The 23,263-nt window shown below is 42.1% G+C and overlaps 1 protein-coding gene across 2 annotated transcripts in view; it reads right to left on the minus strand.

Annotated features, from left to right (window-relative positions):
- Positions 1-1,214: 1,214 nt before the first annotated feature.
- SAMD13 (sterile alpha motif domain containing 13) overlaps positions 1,215-23,263 on the minus strand; it is a 52,830-nt gene continuing 30,781 nt past the window's right edge. The window contains exons 3-4 of one of the 2 annotated variants that reach the window (XM_005887420.2): positions 21,189-21,300; positions 1,215-2,378 (exon numbers count right to left, since the gene is read on the minus strand). In XM_005887420.2, coding sequence (XP_005887482.1) covers positions 2,235-2,378; positions 21,189-21,300 — 256 coding nt within the window. In that variant the 3' untranslated portion in view covers positions 1,215-2,234. Of the gene's footprint in view, positions 2,379-14,366; positions 17,012-21,188; positions 21,301-23,263 lie in introns of those variants that run through there. The other variant, XM_070364421.1, reaches the window with a different exon arrangement.

Below are 23,263 nucleotides of genomic sequence, written 5' to 3' on the forward strand. Positions count from 1 at the left end.
AGCTGTGTGATAGAGCAAAAAGAGAAACTTAAGTCCCTAACAATCATGGAGGACCTTACCACTTAGTCCCTCTATCTGGACATTCCCATAAAGAGAAGCAAGCTTCTGTTTTGTTTACATGAATTAGAAGAAGGGTAGGATTGAGGGAGACAATATTTTTTATCATTCACAGTCAAATCTGTGGATCTATCAATTAGATAGATGCACAGAAGAGGGCTTGGATATCCTCATGCTATCCTTTTGAAGTAGAGAGAGTTTAAGCACCATCACTACTTCACTTGTGGAAAGCTCCTTCAGAGAGGTTAAGTTCTTCCTTCCATCTTCCTTCTATTTGATTTCCTGTCACTTCTTTCCAATGCAGGTTTCCAGCAGGTACAGTCCTCGTCTTTGAACACTATGGCACTTCACAGTACCTAACTATATTTTGCCTTTTGGTCTTATATGCTCTGTAGACTGTGAAAACTTCAGGATGGAGAATGTCTCTTTCTTAAACACTTCTCCCACTTATGCAAGACAAAGCATTACATTTCATGGAATTCCCTAGATGTCCAGTGGTTAGGACTCTGAGCTTTCATTTCCAAGGGCCCAGGTTTAAGCCCTGGTTGGGGAACAAAGATTTTACAAGCCAAGCCACATGGTGAAGCGACGAAAAAAACAAAAACAACACACCATAAACTCCATAATTGAATTAATCTGGAATACAGTTTTGAACCCCACTCATTTGGACATTCTCTTCTTTAGAGAAAACATCTCCATAGGAGATTGAATTGTAACAGTCCTGAAATAAGGACTATTTAACTTGAGGAGGGAAAAGGGAATTTTGCAGAGTCCATCAACTCTGCAATGTTTTGTATGTGGGAATGTGAGCTTTCATCTGGAGGGAAGGTCCAAAGTTTTCATTGGAATTTAAAAAAATTCGTGACACCCCTTCCCCCACTGGCTTATAGCAAAAAATAGAAAAACACAGACAAACATTGGCTAAAATGATACCCTAAATGATAATAAAATTAGTTGTAGGATACAGGTAAGGAATAAGGCTAACTTAGACAATTCAGTTTATAAAGAAGATAAATCTACATATAGATCTATATGTTTTCTATATATATAATTAATTTCTTAAAGCAGGATTAACTTTCTCTCCATGGTTTCAAGGAGTGACCTTGAAGCCCAACCAAAGAAGCACGAAACTGAAAAGATAAAAAATACACGGAGAATAAACTTAAGCAATGCTTTATTGTGACCACAAAGCACCAGTTCAATATGGCGTTGACACACAGAGACTGAACAAATGTCTCTTTGAACAGAGATGTAGCAAGCCCACTTTTCAAGTTCTTAAAAACAAGTACTCAAATAAGAAATCAAACAAAGCATTGGAGCAATTAAAAAAATATTACACCATCATGAAGGAATATATATATAGAAAAATATTCTGTACTGGTAACAAGGCTTTTTGATCTATAACTCTTGGCAAATTTCTTCAGAAACAAATTATTATAAATACAAACCATAATGTGAAAAAAAAAAGTCTTCTTCAGAAACCAAGAATCAATTTAAAAGCAGATCTATGCAGAAAATACCATTAACCCCCATGAAAGCTAACTGAAGATAGATGGATATCCCCAAACACAACAGAGTTTCTCTTTCCAGAGCCACAGTTCTGCTCCTCAAGGGGCCATGATGTACGTCCATCTCCAACACGGCAGCATATCCCAGTGAAACCTTAATAAGGTCAAGTGGAGGACCCTCTATAAAAAAGGGTGTTGGCAATTCCATCCAAATAACACAAGCTCTAAGGAGCAGAGGACTTCAAGGGAGGTGCAATCCCTTTCTCTTTTATCCCCCTCCCCAAGTTTTCTTGCTTTTGATCTTCCCTGTTACAGTCAGTTACACCTGTAACTGGAAGATGTTCATTCCATTCAGTTCTTTTTTCAAGGAATTTGGGAACGTAATCTATGAAGAAAACCCTCCTTGTGGGGAAGGGTACCTAATCTCATCAAAGACCACTCTATTTGACTAGGTCAACAAGGTAAACCATCCTGTTCGCATGTCCTCACTCCTCCTGGCTGAGTTCAGGTTAGCCGATGGATTGCCTAGTCTATCCCATAGGATAACGTTTCATTTGATTGAAATTCTTTACATATACACATGTATGTATTCTGTTTACAAAGTTTCATCACATGAAACCAAATTCTTTCATTATGTATTTTTTGAGGTCCAAGACCCCAATTTGACTACTAGGAAGAGTTGTGCTTTAAGTGCTTTGTCTGAAGAGGTTTTACATGATACTCGTAGATTTTCAGAGCAGGCCCCAGTTTTAACTGAAGTCCTGTCAACACATCATTTCTTGTCATCAGTAGCAGGGATTTTCCATCAATTTCCTATAATGGAAGCAGAAGGTAAAGCCAGCATGTAAGTCCAAAAGTTCAAGGATAATGAAGAAAAACGGAAGGTCAAAGGAAGAAGTTTTTGTCTCCACACTAAAAACATTACTATTTTTTAAAAACTAGTGCCCCAAATGTAATCTTCTATTTTTATCTTCCATCTTCACCATTTATTTTGGAGTTAAATACAATCTATAGCTGATCTTGTTTTCAGATCACATCATAAATGTCACATCTTAAAAAACTGACAGCAAGCCTGGAGTATGTACCCTGAAGGATCAAAGACGAAGCTTCTGAAAGGAAGAATGACACTTTGCATTTATAAAATATTATTGAAGTTTAAGAAGAATTTTTGTCTATTTAATTCCCAAATCACTCCATAAATTAGGACAGGTGGGAATTATCAACTTAATTTTATAGGCAAACCAAGGATAAAGGCAAAAACTTAGCTTGCCCAGAAGTTACGAAAGAATGGTACAGAATTTGAATTCCCATCTGCCTACAGCCAAAGCCCATGTTCTCATAACTCACTTCTGTTTCTCTTGACACTTAGAAGCAAATATGTGTTGTCTCGATGGACCAGTGGGGGCCAGAGTCAGGTTTTCTGAAACCTTTTCAATCAGAACAATGGGCATTGGAAAAATGACTCACTCTCTGAGAACTTCTTTCCTGCCCTTTAAAAGGAGAACCATCCTGCTTCAATCCGAAAATCAACTGTCATGCTACCTGCGTCGTCTTAGTGGAGCCTCAAGAATCCAGATAAGGCAGCGAGGGGCAGGGCTGTGCCCACCGGAAATTCCCTTCCAGATTCTCCTTACAGTCCATGGCCCCCCTCCTCTCAGGTACCCAACCCCTCGGACTTCTACCGTGGAGACTACAAAACTTTGAAATGACATAAAAGCAAGCTTCTTGTGAAAGAGATGAGGACCCGAAATAGAAAGTAGTTTGAAACCTTTGGAAAAGAAGCACTGAGAAGAGCGCTGAATACAACCTTATCTTCGTTATTGTGAGGCCTCGCTAAGCTACTTCCGAGGAAACCTGGGTTCATGAGATGGACCAGCTGCGCATGCTCAGTAAACTCCACACAGCTGTACATGATTCTACCCGCTCCCGCCCGCCCTCCCCCCACCCCCCACTACTGGGCAGACACGGAGACACCTTGTGCCCCTGCCGCTACGTAAAGCTGTGACTCCCTCCCACACTGTCCCCAAGGATGCCATTCCTCCAAAGCCTCTCATGTATATCGCCAGCTGTGAGGAAGATGTGCTCTGAATGTGTGGGAGAAACAGCATTAAAGAAACACCCACTTTGTGACCTTAGGCAAGTCCATTGCTCTATCTCCTCAGCTGATAGTATGGAATATTGAGTTTTGAGAGGATTCATTTACAATTATTTAAGGACATAGGAACTGACTTTCCAATCTTAATTATTTTCTATTTAGGCAGCTAGCAATCCCAAAGACTGTCCCGTCAACAAAACCTACAAGCCTGAGAGTTGGCAGATGACCCCTGACTCCTGGACACCGCAGTAGCAGCTCTGGGCATTGTGAGGTCACAGGAATCTGAATCACAGGTTACAGCAAAGCTCATGCTCTACCTCATGCCCTGAGATGAGTAGGGATTCACTGGGGATGCTTCACACAACAGCAAAGCCTTCCCTGCTCTCCATTTTTCCTTTGCTGCTGCTTGCCTGTACTTAACTTACCACATATTTGAAACAGGCACCAGGAAGAGATGACAGTGCTTTCATTTCTATACAAGAAAACTTCCTTGACTAACTGAAAATGAAAATTTTTATATCTTTGTTGGCAAAAAGTCCTTCTACAACTCAGCATTTCTGTCAAAAGCCAAGTTCGTCTGTGAAAAATGCTGAAATTTGGATTTTATTTAAGACAAAATGGAAAATTATGTTTCACGCTCCAATTTGATTTTCCTTTGTCTGGTAGCCACACTGCAGTTCACCTCGGATGAGGGTTTGTAAAAGAAAACTCCATCTGGAATTCCTCATTTAAAAATTTTTGAAATGAACAGAATTTATATGTATAACAAAACTTAAACCATAACTATTACAGCTCAACTGAAAGGGAGTGAAGATGGCATAATGGAAATGGGATCTTTCAGGTCAAACAAACTGCAGACTGAACTCTGTCTCCACAACTTATTGTGTGGCTCTGGGTAAGGGACTTAAACTTCCCTGAGCCTCAGTTTCCAAGCTTGTAAAATGGAAATAAACCCCTGAAGGATTTGGGAGGTTAAAAAATGATTCATATAAGGCACCTAGCACAGTGTCTGACATACAGGATGTTCTCAATGATTACTAAGTGGAAAAGTATAAGCTTTGATAGAAATGGGATGTGTTCCCATTCCAAACCCATCTTCTGCTTCCTTTCTGGACGTGTTCTCCCTGCCTGAAAGCTACCCTTTGCCAATGGGATGCAGGCATATTCTTGTTCAAGTTCAGAAAATCCACTGAGATTTAAAAAGTTCAAAGACTACATAAAAATGTGTCTTATAAAAATCACAAACATAGGAAAGTTCCCTATTTTAGATTAGATTAAGAAAGTTAATCATTTGTTATATAACTTCTATAAAAGCTTGCAAGGCAAATGAAGCCCAAATTTTGCCAGTCAGCACAGTATACTAGAATGGCATGAGACTGGAAATCAGAAGACAGAGGTGTCTAATGCAGACTCCATCAGTAACTTTCCACAAGGAAATGATCCTCTGGAGTGTAGTTGTATTATATAAATAAAGGAGTTGCAGTCTGACCAGATCCAGTTAACAAACAAAAACATCCCATGATTTTGTCTTAATCCAAAACAAAAATATAATTCACACCTTGGGATTTTGTTTATATTTCTGTGTTAAGTGGTAATCATTTGTTAGTTTCAGTGAAACTTTTTAAATTGCTTCTGTTTTCATGTTAGAATAACCAAGTGCCTGCTGGGCAATAAGACTCAAAATGCTTGCCTACTTAAGTTCCTGAAATATCCATGCATGGAAGTAAGATTTAGAGATGACAGGTGTAAATTTCCAATGAGGGCAAGAACCTAGATCTAAAAATAAATGAGTAGAATCAATAGATGTTACAGCTCAGTAGATAAGCCTGTATTTTAGAGTGAGACACTATCTTATTGCTTATTAGGTGGGGCCTGGGGCAAGTTACTTAATCTCTCTAAGCCTCATTTCCTTATTTGTATGATGGGGAAAAGCAGTACTTCACTGCTGAAAAGATTATTGAGATAACACATGTGAAGTGGAATTCCGACTTCTACTGAGCATTTGATAAAATGCTGGCGAGTTTTTAAAGTATATTTAAGCAATCTTCACCCATTTACTTTTCACTCTAACAACATTATATATAGGTGACTCTTTCAACTAAGCCTAATTGATATAGTCCATTGGAAATGTATGGAGAGAAAGATGATGAGGTTGGAAGAGAATAGGGCCATCAAGACAGAGACAATGGCTAATAGCAAGGTAGGGTAGAAAAAAGAAGTCAGGAAGAGAAGTCAGGGGGATTTGTGATGGTAGGACTCTGTACACCTCTCAGAAGGCCATATTTGTGGTGGTCTCTACTGTCCTAGATAGAGTACAGGGGGAAAGAGGTTCAGTTTAGAATCAGAAGACTTAGGCTGTAAGCCAGACTCTGTGGCTTCCTAGTTCCTCCTTGTGGAGCATTTGGCCCATCAGTCCCTTCTTCTGTGAAATGAAAAATTTGGACTAAGCAGACCCTGCCCTGCAATGCAGGAGACCCTAGTTTGAGTCCTGGGTCAGGAAGATCTGCTGGAGAAGGGAAAGGCTATTCATTCCAGTATTCTGGCCTGGAGAATTCCATGGAATATAGTCTATGGGGTCTCAAAAAGTCAGACACAACTGAGTGACTTTCACTCACTCACTCAGACCCTGTCCATTCCAATTCAACACATTCTCAGATTCCAATTCTGTCTGGGATCAGCACCAGACACACCAGCCTCACAGCAGTCTCCCTATGAAAGAACACAGCAGCAACTCCTTACCCATGGCGTGGAGGAATCTGATGAAACAGATGTTCTTTTCCCATTTTGGTCTTTTAGCTCACATTTTCTAGAACTTTCTTTATAACCACTTTCTTGCCATTCACTATCTGGCTGTAAGTGGTGACCAGTTTGAAGTTTCCCATTCCACTGCTTATGAAGGGTACAAATGTCCTGGAGGAAGGGGAATTTGGCCCAGAGCCCACGGATACAAAAGTGGAAAATCCTGTGTCCGGGATGGGGGTCACATCAAAGAAGGAGGGGCGGAATCTCCTGGCCCCTCCCACACTGTCAGTGGGAAAACAGCCTCCTGAGAAGAAGTCTTGATCTTCAAAGATGCTTTGAAAGTCACAGCGTGGCCTTGCAAAGCGCAGTTCCTCCTTCAAATAATCCTTGTCCCTGCCATCTCCTCTGTTTTCCCTTTTGATGCAGTGCCTCCTGGTGTTGTCATAGTTGTCTCGTTTCTTGGCATCTGACAAGACTGCATAGGCCTCTGCTATTTGTTTGAACTTCTCCTCAGCTGCCTCCCGGTTTTCTGAGTTCTTGTCTGGGTGGACCTGAAGCGCTAACTGGTGATAGGCCTTCTTAATATCAGAGGAGGAAGCATTTTGAGGCACCCCTAGGACTTTGTAGTAATTCACCATATTTCTTTAAAGGACTCTTCCTCACCAAGACAGAGTGTATTATCTGAAGAATTTCCATAAAACTTCAGAAAGGAAGATGGTGAGCTACAGAAGTCTACACTAAGGCCTTTTGAGTCTTATTACATGGTTCTTGGGACAAAACCTCTTGAGGAGGAATTCCTCTTTGGGGCTGATATCCTCTACACTGTCCCCACAGCTGCCCTGCTGTCTGCAGCTCAGCATGGGTGGAGTGATTATGAGCTCAACACTATCAACCAGTGACTATCAGCTGATGCTGTGCTTGTCTTGCAATCCTACTGGTGGAAAATTTGGGGTGGGCAGTATACATATTGGAGGGACTTCATCCAGTTAAAAAACACTGAGCAGCTTGTTAGCAGAGAATGTGTGGCTCAAAAAGAAATCTATCTCATTCATTAAAGTAACAGTTGGAAGCTGTTACTTAAACAAATGAGGTCTTGCATTTATATTATTTATGTGCTGTGCTGTGCTAAGTCACTCAGTCACGTCCAACTATTTGTGACCATGTAGACTGTAGCCTGCCAGACTTCTCTGTCCAAGGGGTTTCTCCAGGCAAGAATATTGGAGTGGTTTGCCATGCCTTTCTCCAGGGAATCTTCCCAACCCAGGGATTGAACCCAGGTCTCCCGCATCACAGGCAGATTCTTTACCAACTGAGCCACCAGGGAAGCCCAAGAATACTGGAGTGGGTAGCCTGTCCCTTCTCTAGGTGATCTTCCTGACCCAGGAATCGAACTGGGGTCTCCTGAATTGAAGGTGGATTCTTTACCAGCTGAGCTACCAGGAGAGCCCTGTATCATTTATATCAAACACAAAATCCATGTTGGCTCCTTCTGCAGGCTATGCCTTCAGTAATGTAATGGATATCTCCTTGTGGATATCTGCTTCTGGTACAAAGTGGGTGATAAAGGGCTCTATTACACCAAAAAATCATGTACACATTTCTGATGAAGCAAAGGAACAAAACTCATGTCATCAAATGAGGAAACTAGGTTACAGAGATTTCTGCCCAGAGAAGAAAGAACAGATTGAAGGAACAGAATTAGAAGTGAAGACTTCCACATACAGTCAGATATGGCTTCTTCACTTCAGCTGTTCTCTTAAAGTTAGCCTCTCTGGACTTAAAGACAGCCAATGCTTTAAAGAATGGCTTTAAAGCTCAATTGTAGCAGGGCTGCTCTTTTTCCCAGGGCACACAACTACACATTTTCCAGACTTTCTTGTAATTGGGTGTGGCTGTGTGACCACAGTCTGGCCAATGACAAGTGAAAGGATGACCTCTCTTCAGCATGACCCATAGAACCACCCACGTGTGCTCCTTCTTGCTCTTTATCCTTACACCAACTGGATGTCAGTTCCCAAGTGATCTTGAAAGTGTCCTGCTGAAGATGACAGAGCTCCCATCAGCCTAGGACCTTGAATTACAGTGAAGCAGAACACCCCCCAACCAATCTCCTTAGACTATAGAGTAAAAACCCTCTACCATAGTTAAGCTATTATACCCATTTTCATGACGTCTGCTCTTAGTACACCAACCATTTCAATCACATCATTTCAATCACATCACCTATGTCATCAGCCAGGAGCGCCCCACCACTGTAACACTGAAGGTCCAATATCTTCATCTCTCTCCCACTCCTGCCTCCCATTAAACCCACTTTTTTCATCTCTTTCTCCTTCTCCAGGGTAATGTGTCACCTGCTGACTCCTCTTTTGTATCAAGTCTGCACGCACTGGGTGGCCCTGGGAACCACTCTTTTTACATGCTCTCTCTCGAATCACCCTCTATGGTTGAGTCCTGCATTGTGCCCATGCCATGAACACTCCACCCAGGAACAATTTAGCAATCAATCCAGGTTCTCTGATTCCTGTACCTGGTGCAGTGGGGATGAGGATGGGGGTGGGAATCAAGAAACCATGAAGATAAGCACTAAACATGTGCAGTATGCCCGTCTTGGCTGGGTCAGGAGAATATATCAACAGTTCTTTTATTTATCCTTGCTCAGCTCCCTTTCCCTTTCCTCTTGGTGGCCATTCTTAACTTCACTACTCTCTCCTCTAGCTCCTTTTTAAACCTCTACCCATCCTATCCACTGTAAGCAGAGACGCTTGCCTCTTGGTTAGCAAAAAAAAAAAAAAAAAAAAAAAGCAGAAACTGTCAGGAACTCCCTGAATGTCCCCGAGGGAAAGGAACTTCTCAGCTGTTTCTGTGCACATGCTTTCCTTGCTCCCAGAGCACAGGAAGGACAGAGGACGACGTACCAGTCTTGATCAGAATTAACCCCTTCATGTTCTTTTTAAAAAATATAATAGTTGAATATTTTATCAACCAAGTTGAATCATGTATATTACCTGACATTACATTTTATTGCAGTAAAATATGAAAGAAAAGTGAAAGTGTTAGTCACTCAGTTGTGTCCGACTTTGTGACCCCCTGGACTGTAGCCCACCAAGCTCCTTTGTCCATGGAATTCTCCAGGCAAGAATACTGCAGTGAGTTGCTATTCCCTTCTTCAGGGGATCTTCCCAACCCAGGGATCAAACCTGAGTTTCCTGCATTGCTGGGAGATTACCTGTCTGAGCCACCAGGGAAGCCCAATAAAATATATATAACACAAAAAAGACAATTTTAACTATTTTTAGGTGTACAATTCAGTGGTGGCATTAGTTATATTCACAATGTTATGCAATTATTGCCACTAATTTTTAAACTTCTCCATCACCAAAGAGAAACCCTATGAATCAATAACCCCTTCCTCCCCTACTAGCCCTTGACAATCTCTAACCTGGTTGTATGTCTATGAATTTGCCTATTTAAGATATCTCATATAAACGGAATCATATAATATTTGACTGGCCTATTTCACTGAGCATAATATTTTCAAAGTTCATTAATCTTGCAACTTGCATCAGAACTTCATTCTTTCTTATGCGTGAATAACATTCCTTTGTATGTTCCATGAGGGTGGTGGTTTAGTTGCTGAGTCATGTCTGACTCTTTTGCTACCCCATGGACTGTAGCCTGTCAGGTTCCTCTGTTCATGGGATTTCCTAGGCAAGAATACTGGAGGGAGTAGGGATTGCCATTTCCTGTTCCAGGGGAACTTCCCAACCCAGGGATCCAACCCATGTCTCCTGCACTCCTTTACTGCTAAAACCACCAGGGAAGCCCTCTATGTTCTAGACTACATTTTATTTATCCATTCATCTGTGCATGGACACTTGGGTTGTTTCTACCTTTTGGTTATTGTGAGTAATGCTGCAATGAGCATTTCTGTACAATTATCTATTTGAGTCCCTCTTTTCAGTTCTTTTGTGTGGAATTGCTGGGTCATATGGTGATTTTTTTTTTTCAAGGCTTTCTTGATAGCTCAGTGGTAAAGTATCCACCTACAATGCAGGAGACACGGGTTCAATACCTGGGTCAGGAAGGTCCCATGGAAGAGGAAATGGCAATCCACTGCAGTATTCTTGCCTGGAAATAATCCCATGGACAGAGGAGCCCAGTGGGCTACAGTTCATGAGGTTGCAAAGAGTTGGACAGGATTAGGTACATGGTGATTATATGCCTAACCTTTTGAAGAACTGCCAGAACTGTTTTCTGTAGCAGCTGCACTATTTTATATTCCCACCAGTGATGCACGAGGGTTCAAATTTCTCCATATCCTTGTCCCTCCACCCTCTTTGATCTCATCCCTTTCCTATCCTCAGGGATTTTGCTTCGTTAAACTGTTCTAAATTTCATTCTATTTTAAACTATCCAATTATTTTGGTTACTTCCCTGCATCTAAATAAGTATCCTCTCTTAGAAAAGAGCCCTCATGTCTATACAACCCTCCCACTGCTGGTTCTCCCTCCACTTGCCTCCCATTCACTCCTCTACTTGAAGGAAAGTGTCTTCCACCTCCCAGGCCTCCCCTCAGCTCCAGTGAAACCCTACTGTCATCAGCTGACCGGCTGGATCAATCTCTACATCCATCCATTTATTCCTCGTAAAACTCTTAAAACTGACCTCTTGTATGGATAAGGAAGATGTGGTACATATACACAATGGAATATTACTCAGCCATAAAAAAGAATGAAATAATGCCATTTGCAGCAACATGGATGGATCTAGAGATTGTCCTACTGAATGAAGTCAGACAGAGAAGGAGAAATATCATATGACATTCTTTATATGTGGGATCTAAAAAGAAATAATATAAATGAAGCATACAAAGCAGAAAGAAACTCACAGACTTAGAGATGAACTTATGATTGCCCAGAGGGAAGGCTAAGAGGAAGGGATAGTTAGGGTGTTTGGGATGGATGTATACAGTGCTACACCACCAAGGACCTGCTGTGTAGCATATAGAACTCTGCTCCATGTTACGTAGCAGCTTGGATGGGAGGGGAGTTTGGGGAGAATGAGTACACGTGTATGTATGGCTGAGCCCCTTTGCTATTCACCAGAAACTATCACAACATTCATCATTAATCGGCTCTACCCCAATACAAAATAAAAAGTTAAAAAAAGAAAAAGAAAAAGAACTGACCTCTCATAGATGTCCTGGTTAATGGGATAATTTTGCAACTAACCAATCTAGAAATCTAGCAGTCATCAACCAAGCCTCTTCCCTCTCCCATTTTGAGCAGTGAGCTCAATCCTGGTGCTAAGGCAGAGAACTGAAACAGGACAAATCTTCACCCTCCATTGCCAATGATCTACTAAATTCTTTGACCATCTTCCCTAGACTTTCTAATCTGTTTCTTCCTTTCCATCCCCAATGGAACAATTACAGATTTCCTGTGCTTTGTCTCCTTGCTTTCCAACATTGACAATAGACTGATCTTTGAAAAACACAAATTTCATCATGGTACTCCCCACTCAATATCCTCCAGTGGTTCCTAGTCCCTCTCAGGCAAACAGACTGTCTGTTATCTGGACCCCTATTTATCTTTCAGTTTTATCCTCAGGGATTCCCTGCTCCACATCTCTTACTTCAAGGTACTAGGAGTTTTCAAGATAAATTATATTTTTTCATGTCCCCATAACTTTGTATCTAATCCTCCTTCTGCCCAGAATCTTCTGTGCTTCCTTCAAATGATTCTTATACCTACAAGGCTTTTGGGTGGCCTTATTAGAGTAAAATAAAATATTTGTAATAATGTCCATTATTTTGTTTTAATAGTTTTATATTTATTTTCATAAGTGTTAGAAAAAGCTATAACTACTATAGAAACAACTGAACAAGTGAATAAGCCAAAGAAGCACCATGTACCTGGCTATCTTATAACTTCTCATTTCAAACAAATGATTTAAAAATCATTTGGGGTTTTGGTTTATAGAAATCTATTCTACTTTATTCAATCAAAAAATTCAGAAGTTTCTTATCAGTTTTGCTTTCCATTCTTTTGGATGTTTTCTTATTGCTAACATTACTCATTTGTTTTTTTGACTCTTTCTTTTCAAAACTTTTGTGGGCTTAAAGGACATATCAGCAGAGTTTGAGTTGCCACTTCCCCTGTTCATTATGCTACAAAATAGTCTAAGCATTTCAGAAGCCTTCAACTGTTAAGAAATATCATGTGTCAAAGCACCTGGAATACTTCTAGTACTTGGTATTGTAATATGCTGACAAGGTAATAAAAGTTATTTCCCATTTGCAGGATTTTAACTGGTCTAATTCAGAGCTGGATTTACCATGAAGCTAAGGAAGCTTAAATTTCCTCTTAGCAAATTTGTATCATAATTTTGTACTTTTATTACAAAAGAAGGCTTTTATAATTGTATAATCTTAACCCCTTTCTCCCCCCACCTCCACAAACCTGGATGTGTCTTGGGTCTGATTAGAAGTGTCTGTCTAGAATCACGACAGTTGAAGTCCATCTGATCACAACTTAGGACACAGAGTAGGGCTCAGAGTTGCTCTGACTGGCCTGTCCACTTTACTGCTCCATCTGAGGAGGTTAGTGTTACTTGGCAATTTGTAGCAATAAATTATTTTATTTATAGTTAGTAAGTCAGTGGCCTCATAAACATTATCAAAAGTTAGTAATCAGATCAGATCAGATCAGATCAGTCGCTCAGTCATGTCCGACTCTTTGCGACCCCATGAATTGCAGCACGCCAGGCCTCCCTGTCCATCACCAACTCCCGGAGTTCACTCAGACTCACATCCATCAAGTCAGTGATGCCATCCAGCCATCTCATCCTCTGTTGTCCCCTTCTCCTCCTGCCCCCAATCCCTCCCAGCATCAGAGTCTTTTCCAATGAGTCAACTATTCCCATGAGGTGGCCAAAATATTGGAGCTTCAGCTTAAGCATCATTCCTTCCAAAGAAATCCCAGGGCTGATCTCCTTCAGAATGGACTGGTTGGATCTCCTTGCAGTCCAAGGGACTCTCAAGAGTCTTCTCCAACACCACAGTTCAAAAGCATCAATTCTTCAGCACTCAGCCTTCTTCACAGTCCAACTCTCACATCCATACATGACCACAGGAAAAACCATAGCCTTGACTAGACGGACCTTTGTTGGCAAAGTAATGTCTCTGCTTTTGAATATGTTATCTAGGTTGGTCATAACTTTCCTTCCAAGGAGTAAGCGTCTTTTAATTTCATGGCTGCAGTCACCATCTGTAGTGATTTTGGAGCCCAGAAAAATAAAGTCTGACACTGTTTCCACTGTTTCCCCATCGATTTCCCATGAAGTGATGGGACCGGATGCCATGATCTTCGTTTTCTGAATGAACAAAGCTAGTGGAGGTGATGGAATTCCGGTTGAGCTATTCCAAATCCTGAAGGATGATGCTGTGAAAGTGCTGCACTCAATATGCCAGCAAATTTGGAAAACTCAGCAGTGGCCACAGGACTGGAAAAGGTCAGTTTTCATTCCAATCCCAAAGAAAGGCAATGCCAAAAAATGCTCAAACTACTGCACAATTGCACTCATCTCACACGCTAGTAAAGTAATGTTCAAAATTCTCCAAGCCAGGCTTCAGCAATATGTGAACCATGAACTTCCTGATGTTCAAGCTAGTTTTAGAAAAGGCAGAGGAACCAGAGATCAAATTGCCAACATCCGTTAGATCATGGAAAAAGCAAGAGAGTTCCAGAAAAGCATCTATTTATGCTTTATTGACTATGCCAAAGCCTTTGACTGTGTGGATCACAATAAACTGTGGAAAATTCTGAAAGAGATGGGAATACCAGACCACCTGATCTGCCTCTTGAGAAATTTGTATGCAGGTCAGGAAGCAACACTTAGAACTGGACATGGAACAACAGACTGGTTCCAAATAGGAAAAGGAGTTCGTCAAAGCTGTATATTGTCACCCTGTTTATTTAACTTATATGCAGAGTACATCATGAGAAACGCTGGACTGGAAGAAGCACAAGCTGGAATCAAGATTGCTGGGAGAAATATCAGTAACATCAGATATGCAGATGACACCACCCTTATGGCAGAAAGTGAAGAGGAACTTAAAAGCCTCTTGATGCAAGTGAAAGTGGAGAGTGAAAAAGTTGGCTTAAAGCTCAACCTTCAGAAAACGAAGTTAGTAATAAGCCATCTTAAAAGAATGATCAGTCTTGGCATTTCAGATGAACAGCTTTAACAATCAGTTGGACATTTCACAGTAAAATACTGTTCCAGTCACATGGTTTGGGGAATGTGAGGAGATAATGGATTAAAATTAGTCACCATGAATTGCATATTATTTTGTCATGATACTCTGAAAAAAAAATGATTTTAGTGATACATATTATTCTAGAAACAGAGTCAGTGATGTCGCTCACTTGTGAGTCTGAGGATCTGAACGATATGAGTTATGTGACAGTGACTGAATGGCGCTCTCCATTTCCATCTTCTTCACATACATTCTGAGTGTGTGAGTCAGATAAAGAAGATATGAAGTGACTACCCTACAACAGGCAGGTAGGGTCCAGTTGGAGTGATGCATTTGCTGTGATGGACTTAATTGGCAACTGAAAGCACCGTCAGAAGCTTCTCAGCCTTCAGAGTTTAACAAAATAAACTCTATCCTAAATGTTCTATGTAAGGAAGGTAGAGGTGCCTCTGAATGAGTTAGTCAAGAAGTTCTTTCTTAAAAACTAAACCCTTAGGAAAGTAAAATTCCTAAGTTACCTTTGACTCTTGAAAAGCAGGTGACGCACATCCCTGGGCCACTGCCAATTTTTTATCATCTAGTTCTGCCCTGTGTTGTGCATTGAAAGCTTACTTCGTGAGGGCCAGTTGCAAGGTAACAATTGGCTCTTAAAGCAGGAACTTGAGCAATATTCGGCTTGTTTAACTCAACATTCATCATAGAAATCTGAGTCCCAGAAAGGCCAACCCTGCAGGGTCTTCTAATGACCATGAGTTGATCAGAAGGAAAGAAACCAGGAGTCATGACTCTCACTCATATCCTTCACACCACAGCCTAAGAGGTCTGAATGCTGGAAGACACTTGGGAAAAGAGCCACCACACCACCGTGTTGGTGGGGATGAGAGACAGTGTTGGCAATAGCCGTAATCACTGCCTTGTCTAGGAAGGGATCCCAGTGCCTCCTCCTCTTATGCGCCAGTGAGTCATCTGGGGAGCAACGTTAATGAGGCCAGTGGGCGACAGAGAGCCATGTCACTGGTCATGACAGAATGGCCAGAGCAGGAAATGACCCCAAACATGCACACTGTTGACAGTGGATCCTTGGTGCAGGGGTGTGGAGGGGACTGGGCAGGTTCTTAGGCCTTCCCTCTTGATAATTCTTTTGGTCTGTACTTGTGGCTCACACAGAAGCTCAAAAGAAGTTGATAAGAGGAAAACCTGATGGTGATAACTGCATCAGTGGGAACCTTAGGGAGATAATTATTAGGTATCACTGTGCTTGCATAGAGAAAAGGAGGTTACACAAAGATCCCTCGGCTAATCCAGCTGCCCCTCCATACCACAGGAACATGGGACATCCCTGCACTTTGGACAAATCAATGGCCTGACCTCTTCCAAAGGAACACGCTGCTAGAAATAAACCTCTTAGTCTGGTTGGTACAACAACAGGATATCCAGTAATATATTGTGAGACCATACCAAGAAGATAGACATTCTCCTGAAAGTCAGCACATGTCATGGTGGACATGTCTGGCGTCAATGTCAGTGTCTTAGTCAGCTTAGGCTGCTGTAACAAGACACCAAGGGTCAGGTGGCCTAAACAACAGAGATTTATTACTCACAGTCTGGAGGCAGGAAGTCCAAGATCACAGTGCCAACATGTGGCTCTTGGTGAGGGCCCTCTTCCCACCTTGCAGATGGCTGCCCTCGTGCTATATCCTTACATATAATACGGAGAGAAAGAGCAAGCTCCCTTTCCAGGGCATTTACCCCACCACGAGGGTTCCAGCCTCAAAACTTCATCTAAATCTATCTCCTGAAGGCCCTACTTCCAAACACCATCACATTGCGAGTTAGGGTTTTAAAATGAATTTGAGGGGGACAAACATTCCATCCATAACAGCCAAGAAACTAAGCTCTCACACCAAGACGTGCTGCGTTTGGCAACTGTACTACCCTTTCTGAACCTGCCACTTTCTAAGGTGGTTTAGAGGATGCTCACTTTCCTGGCCTGCTTCTGTCACATGGAAGGGCAGAGCCTACCCTATGGAGATTTAAGGATGTGGCCATTCTTTTTCTCTTTCAGCTGCTGTGACCTAGAAGTGCCTAAAAGGGTCCTGTGTTTGGGCTGGGGGTAGCCTGTAGTCTTCCCATCAGGGATGAATGTGGTGAGTGACTGCTGACTGCTTGGGGTTCATTTCCAGGAAGATCACTGGAGGTGAAGCACTGAAGGCCTCTGAAGCATGGTGATGGAAGAGGATAACATAGCAGAGGATCCTGATCCTCAGTCCTCATGAAAAGCACAGCAGCTGTTGGTCTTGTCAGCCTGAGTCTGGCCAGTGGTTGCTTCCTTGCAAAGTTTACCTCCTTTAATGAGAAGAGGAAAGATATGAGATTCAAAGTAGGAGGAAGATTCAAGTCACTTCCAGAGAATAATTCAAGGCAGATTCTTTTCCTTTCCAATCACCTTTCCATAAGAATGAAGTAACTTGAGCATCTAGACCATGCTTGCAAAATTCCACTCCCTCAGGAATTCATTTCTCAGGCTCCAGAGTTGAAGAAACAAGACGGTGTTCCTTTTCTCCCTTGAAGGACTTCTGAATGAGATGCTTTGGGGAACTGTGTCCCCTTTTGACTCCCATGTCACTGGTGCTAGACTGATGTCATTCCTGGGAGAAAGGGCCTGCTCCTGGGCAGAGCTCAGAGCTTGCCAGTTCCATTTCAGAGTCTGAAAGGCCCAAAGAATATCCTCCACCCCCAGTCTGGGCCATCTGTATCAGAGGAGTCTGAGCAAAAGCTCCTTCTGAAAAATGCTTTTGGGCAGCTGGGAATCTGGCCAAGAGACCTTTTAGCTCAGTTCTTTTTTTTGTTAACCTTTCATAATACTATTTAAATTTAATTTTAGAAGTGAGTTATTCAACTGCAATGACACAAAGGGACATTATAACATTAGACCAAAACAAAATAGGTTTCAGCTGATCAGCCTTCCACTCTCCAACCGCAGTTATTTTCCCCCACAATTTTATTATAAAAAATTTCAAACATGAAGTTGTAAGAATATTATAGGGAGCACCTGTATTGCCACCACGTAGATTCTACAATGATTATATTCCATGCTTATTGTATCATATGTCTATCCATCTACTCATCCCTCTATGCAACTGTGAGTCTGTATTCTGATGCATTTCAAAGTAAGTTGCATCATCAGTATACTTCTCCCCTAAATACTTCAGTTTGTATACCATTAATTATTTTTTATAGGTCTTTACTTTTGAGGAAACATTTACTGGCTGTGTAATACACAAATCTGAATCATCTGCATATGTTTGTGCATAAGCAGTGACCAAAGCATATACCCATAACCCAAAGCTTTATCAAGATGCAAAATGCCACCATCCCTCAGAAAGTTCCCTCATGCTCCTTCCTAGTCATTCCCCTTTCCTGCCTACCCAGAGGCGAGCACTGTCTGATTTTTTTTCTACCATTAGTGTATTTTCCTGTTTTCATCCTTTATCTAAACAGAACTGCTGTGGTCTGAATGTGTTCTCCCCCAAATTTGTATGTTGAAACCAACCCCGCAATGGATCTTGAGGGTACTAGTAATGATATTAAGAGGCGGGCCCTTTGGGAGGCAATTATTAATAGATGATGAGAACAGAGCCCCCATGTATATCTGTGCCTTTATAAAAGCGGGCCCAGAGAGCTTGCTCATCCCTTCCTCTGGGTGAGGACACAGCAAAATGATGGCTGCCTAGGAAGTGGGCCCTCACCAGACACCCAGTCTGCTAATGCTTTCATCTTAGACTTCCTACCTGTAAAATATGAGAAATAAGTATTGTTTATAAGTTACACAGTTCATGGTATTTTTGTTATAGCAACCCACATGGAATAAGACAAAAACCATTCAGAACAAGCTCTTTTATGCAGAGCTTCTCTCATTCAGCATAATGTTTTAAGACTCATCCAAACTGTTGTGTGTATCAGTATAGTTCATTTTTCTTTATTCCACTGTAAATTCTGAAAGAGATGGGAATACCAGACCACCTGATCTGCCTCTTGAGAAATCTGTATGCAGGTCAGGAAGCAACAGTTAGAACTGGACATGGGACAACAGACTGGTTCCAAATAGGAAAAGGAGTACGTCAAGGCTGTATATTGTCACCCTGCTTATTTAACTTATATGCAGAGTACATCCTGAGAAATGCTGGACTGGAAGAAACACAAGCTGGAATCAAGATTGCTGGGAGAAATATCAATAACCTCAGATATGCAGATGACACCACCCTTATAGCAGAAAGTGAAGAGGAACTAAAAAGCCTCTTGATGAAAGTGAAAGAGGAGAGTGAAAAAGTGGACTTAAATCTCAACATTCAGAAAACGAAGATCATGGCATCCGGTCCCACCACTTCATGGGAAATAGATGGGGAAACAGTGGAAACAGTGTCAGACTTTATTTTTCTGGGCTCCAAAATCACTGCAGATGGTGACTGCAGCCATGAAATTAAAAGATGCTTCCTCCTTGGAAGGAAAGTTATGACCAACCTAGATAGCATTTTCAAAAGCAGAGATATTACTTTGCCAACAAAGGTCCGTCTAGTCAAGGCTATGGTTTTTCCTGTGGTCATGTATGGATGTGAGAGTTGGACTGTGAAGAAGGCTGAGTGCCGAAGAATTGATGCTTTTGAACTGTGGTGTTGGAGAAGACTCTTGAGAGTCCCTAGGACTGCAAGGAGATCCATCCAGTCCATTCTGAAGGAGATCAGCCCTGGGATTTCTTTGGAAGGAATGATGCTAAAGCTGAAACTCCAGTACTTTGGACACCTCATGTGAAGAGTTGACTCATTGGAAAAGACTCTGATGCTGGGAGGGATTGGGGGCAGGAGGAGAAGGGGACAACAGAGGATGAGATGGCTGGATGGCATCACTGACTCGATGGATGTGAGTCTGAGTGAACTCCGGGAGTTGGTGATGGACAGGGAGGCCTGGTGTGCTGCAATTCATGGGGTCGCAAAGAGTCGGACATGACTGAGTGACTGATCTGATCTGATCTGATCTGATGGCTAGACCACAGTTTGTATATTCACTCTATTGATGGACACTTGGGCTTCTGGTTTTGTACTATTAGCAATAAAGCTACTTGAACAGTGTTGTGCAAATCTTTGGTGGACATATGCTTTCATTTCCCTTGGGTAAACACTCTGGAATGAAGCTGCTAGATCATGGGGTAGATATATGAGTGTTTTTTTACACTCCCACTAACGATGTAGGAGAGTGTGGTTGCTCTATATCCTCATGAACATTTGCTATCAGTTTTTCTAATTTTAGCTGTCCTGGTGGGTGTGAAGTGATTTAAGCTGTTATTCTGGCAAATTTTCCAAATTAACAAAAAACACATATGCAGGGATAAAGTTGAAGAAAAAAACTGGCTGAAGGAAATCTAGAGATTAGATTTATTTATGATATTAGAGAAGTGTACTTGTCTATATACGATATTAGATATTTATTAGAATACAAGATATATATCTCATTAGAAAACATGATATTAGAAAACTGCACTTATCCAAACCTATCTTGAGAGAGAAAGAAATGGCTAAGGGGATGTGCAAGAAGCAGCGAAATGTATTGCTCAGTTTATAATTCTCTCAATTACATTATAAAATTAGAAAAGTGAACTGAATGCTTAGAAGACTGCAGACTTCATTGACAGGGAAATGGGAACTCTGTGTTTTCCTACAGAGCTGGTCTGGTGGTGATCACATGTACCTTGATTTGCTTCCTCATGGTCAAAGCCCTTTGAGAACCATCCCTTGCAGTGCTGGCCCAGCCTGGAAAATGGAACCAGGAATCACCCAGACAATTGGGAGGGATCCCCTGCTCTTCTCTCCATCTCTCCAGTACCAACACTGGATCTGAGTGAGGGAATTCACATTTGGGGGGCATCAAAGTTGGGCCAGCACCTACCCTAGGCACCGTGCCTTCACCCTTTAACTCTCAAAATACCACCCTAGGCACTGACAGCCTGGTATTACAGATGTGAAAACATGACTCAGAGAGTCATAACAACTTGCCTGGGATCACAAAGAATTATAAGAAGCAGGATTGAAATCCAAACCCTGTGTTCTTTCCATTCGACTTTGCTCAGCACCCAGCAAGCAAATTGGAGGAGGCTTAATTAACAGCTCAGGTGGCGCAGAGGCCAGCAGCAGACAGAAGTGTGTCTCTCTGCCAGATTCACCCCTCATTTTCCTCTTTTTTCTGTGTTCTGCTTTCTGAGATGCAGATGGAGATGAGACTTGGACCTCCTCTCTATAGCTGCACCCATGTCTCTGTCTCAGAGCTTGGGTTTTCCTCTTGCAGGAAGGAATCATTAGCTTGTCACTTCCATACTTCCCTTCCCCACCCTCTCAGTTTCCCGGGGGCTGGGGTGACCTGGGGCATCACTGATCCCTCACTGCTCTCTATGCCTTTCCTTCTCAGTCCCTTCTGCTTGTTGTGGGGAAGGGAGGCAATCATGTTCATTGTGTATTTCTCTAGATTGAGTTACCTGTTCCTGAAATGCACTAGCTTGCTCCTCAAATCCTGCCATTCGGAAGTAATTGACAACATCCATCACGGCCCAGTCTGCAGGATCCGGTGGCCTCCCGTTCTCCATGGAACTGCAAAATAAAATACCAATCAGGATGGCTATCAGGGCAGAGCATGCTCACGACCGTGTGTGGCCAGGTCCCTACTCGGTCTCCTGGGGGCAGGCCTGGGTCAGCTCACTGCAACCAGGGGCCCAGACCCCATGGTACATGCTTCAGGACCAGAATCATTCTTGTGTTTCTTGGGTTCAGAAGATCATTGCTCTCACTGGCCCAGTCACTGCTTTTTCTATAAACCTTTAATATAAAGTATTCCCTCATGTATTGTTTTTTAATTTAGAGATATTCGGAGTGGTCCAGTGACTTCTGGCAGCCCAGAATATCATATTCACACTCCTGAACTAAGAATACCAGACCTTCTACAATAAGGCCCCAGCACATCACCACTTTCCCCACCCCCATCCCCATCCAGAGCTAAAGCCATTCCCCAACAGCCATGCCCTTCACGTGCTGTTCCAGCCACTGAGGGCCCCCTCAGCTGTCTCTGAAAAAATCCTATCCTTCCTACTGGATCAAATGCCACAGTCCCTGTGAGGCATTTTCTGCTCCACCTGAAAGTGTATTAGTTATAACCGCCTCTGAGTTCCAGACCTCCATTCTAACTCCTATCAGAGCACTTTCCACATTGTATTATACTCTGCTTATTAGACAGTCTCTAGACTTTCTACTAAAGTGGGAGATGTGGGCTGAAGATGTACATTTGGGTCTGGACCAGTTCTCACTTTATTATTCCTTGCATCAACCAAGTTGTTAGGAAGTCACTCAATGTTCAGGCAACTAGATATAGATCAAGCATTTGTTTGAGAGGGTATCTGGGTAACCTCACTGGATTTGGAGAGGAGAGGAGGAAAGGTGGAATAGAGAAAGAGTGGACCTGCAGTTACTGTGTCTCTGCTTATTTCCGTGTTTCAAGAGTACTTGTTTGGATTTCTCTACGCCTTGTCCACGGTGATTCTTCTAGAGTATACATCCTATCACATTGTCCCCTGCTTCCAAACTTTCAAAGGCTTCCCATTGCCCTTTGGATAATTCCAAATAGCTTCACCTGGCTCGGGAGGTCCTTCAGGACCAAGCCCTCTCCTAGTCCTCCAACTGGGAATACATTTGGTGAGTAAAACAGAACAGTCCTTACTTTGTGAGCACACAGCACAGGGGGAGTAGACACTGACTCACAATCATACAACCAAATGCATAGCCATGCAATGCAGCTAAGGATGGGTACTCTGTCCTATGGCAGTGGGAGGGCCTATGAGAAGCTTTCTTGTGGAAGTTTCTTTTCAGGTAAGGTCTAGAGAGCAGCCAGAAAGTTAATCATATGAAGAAGTCAGGTAAAGATGATTTCAGGCTCTCTGACAGGAATACATACAGAGAGCCATGTTGGTCTTGGATGTCGCATTGAGGATTCTGAATTTTTGTCTAGGAGCAATGGGATTTGTTAAATGGTCTGAGGTAATGGGCGTGACCTGATCTGACTCACATTTCTGGAAAAAAGAGTATTGGAGAGGAGCCAGAGAAGACAGGACCAAGTAAGAGCTCATGGTGACTGAGACTATTGTAGAAAAGGAGAGAAACATATGGATTTAAAAAGTATTTAACCAACAGAATCAGCAACAGCTAGTGGTGGACTAGTGCATGCATAGATTCAAGGGATTAGATCTGATAGACAGAGTGCCTCAAGAACTACGGACAGAGGTTCATAACACTGTACAGGAAGCAGTGATCAAAACCATCCCCAAGAAAAAGAAATGCAGAGAGGCACAATGGTTGTCTGAGGAGGCCTTACAAATAGCTGAGAAAAGAAGAGAAGCAAAAAGCAAGGGAGGAAGGGAAAGATATACACAATGAATGCAGAGTTCCAGAGAAAGCCAAGGAGAGATAAGAAGGCCTTCTTCAATTAACAATGCAAAGAAACAGAGGAAAACAATTGAATGGGAAAGACTAGAGATTTCTTCAAGAAAATTAGAAATAGCAAGGG

This window comes from Bos mutus, chromosome 3 (assembly GCF_027580195.1).
Source record: "Bos mutus isolate GX-2022 chromosome 3, NWIPB_WYAK_1.1, whole genome shotgun sequence".
NCBI classification, from domain to species: Eukaryota; Metazoa; Chordata; class Mammalia; order Artiodactyla; family Bovidae; genus Bos; species Bos mutus.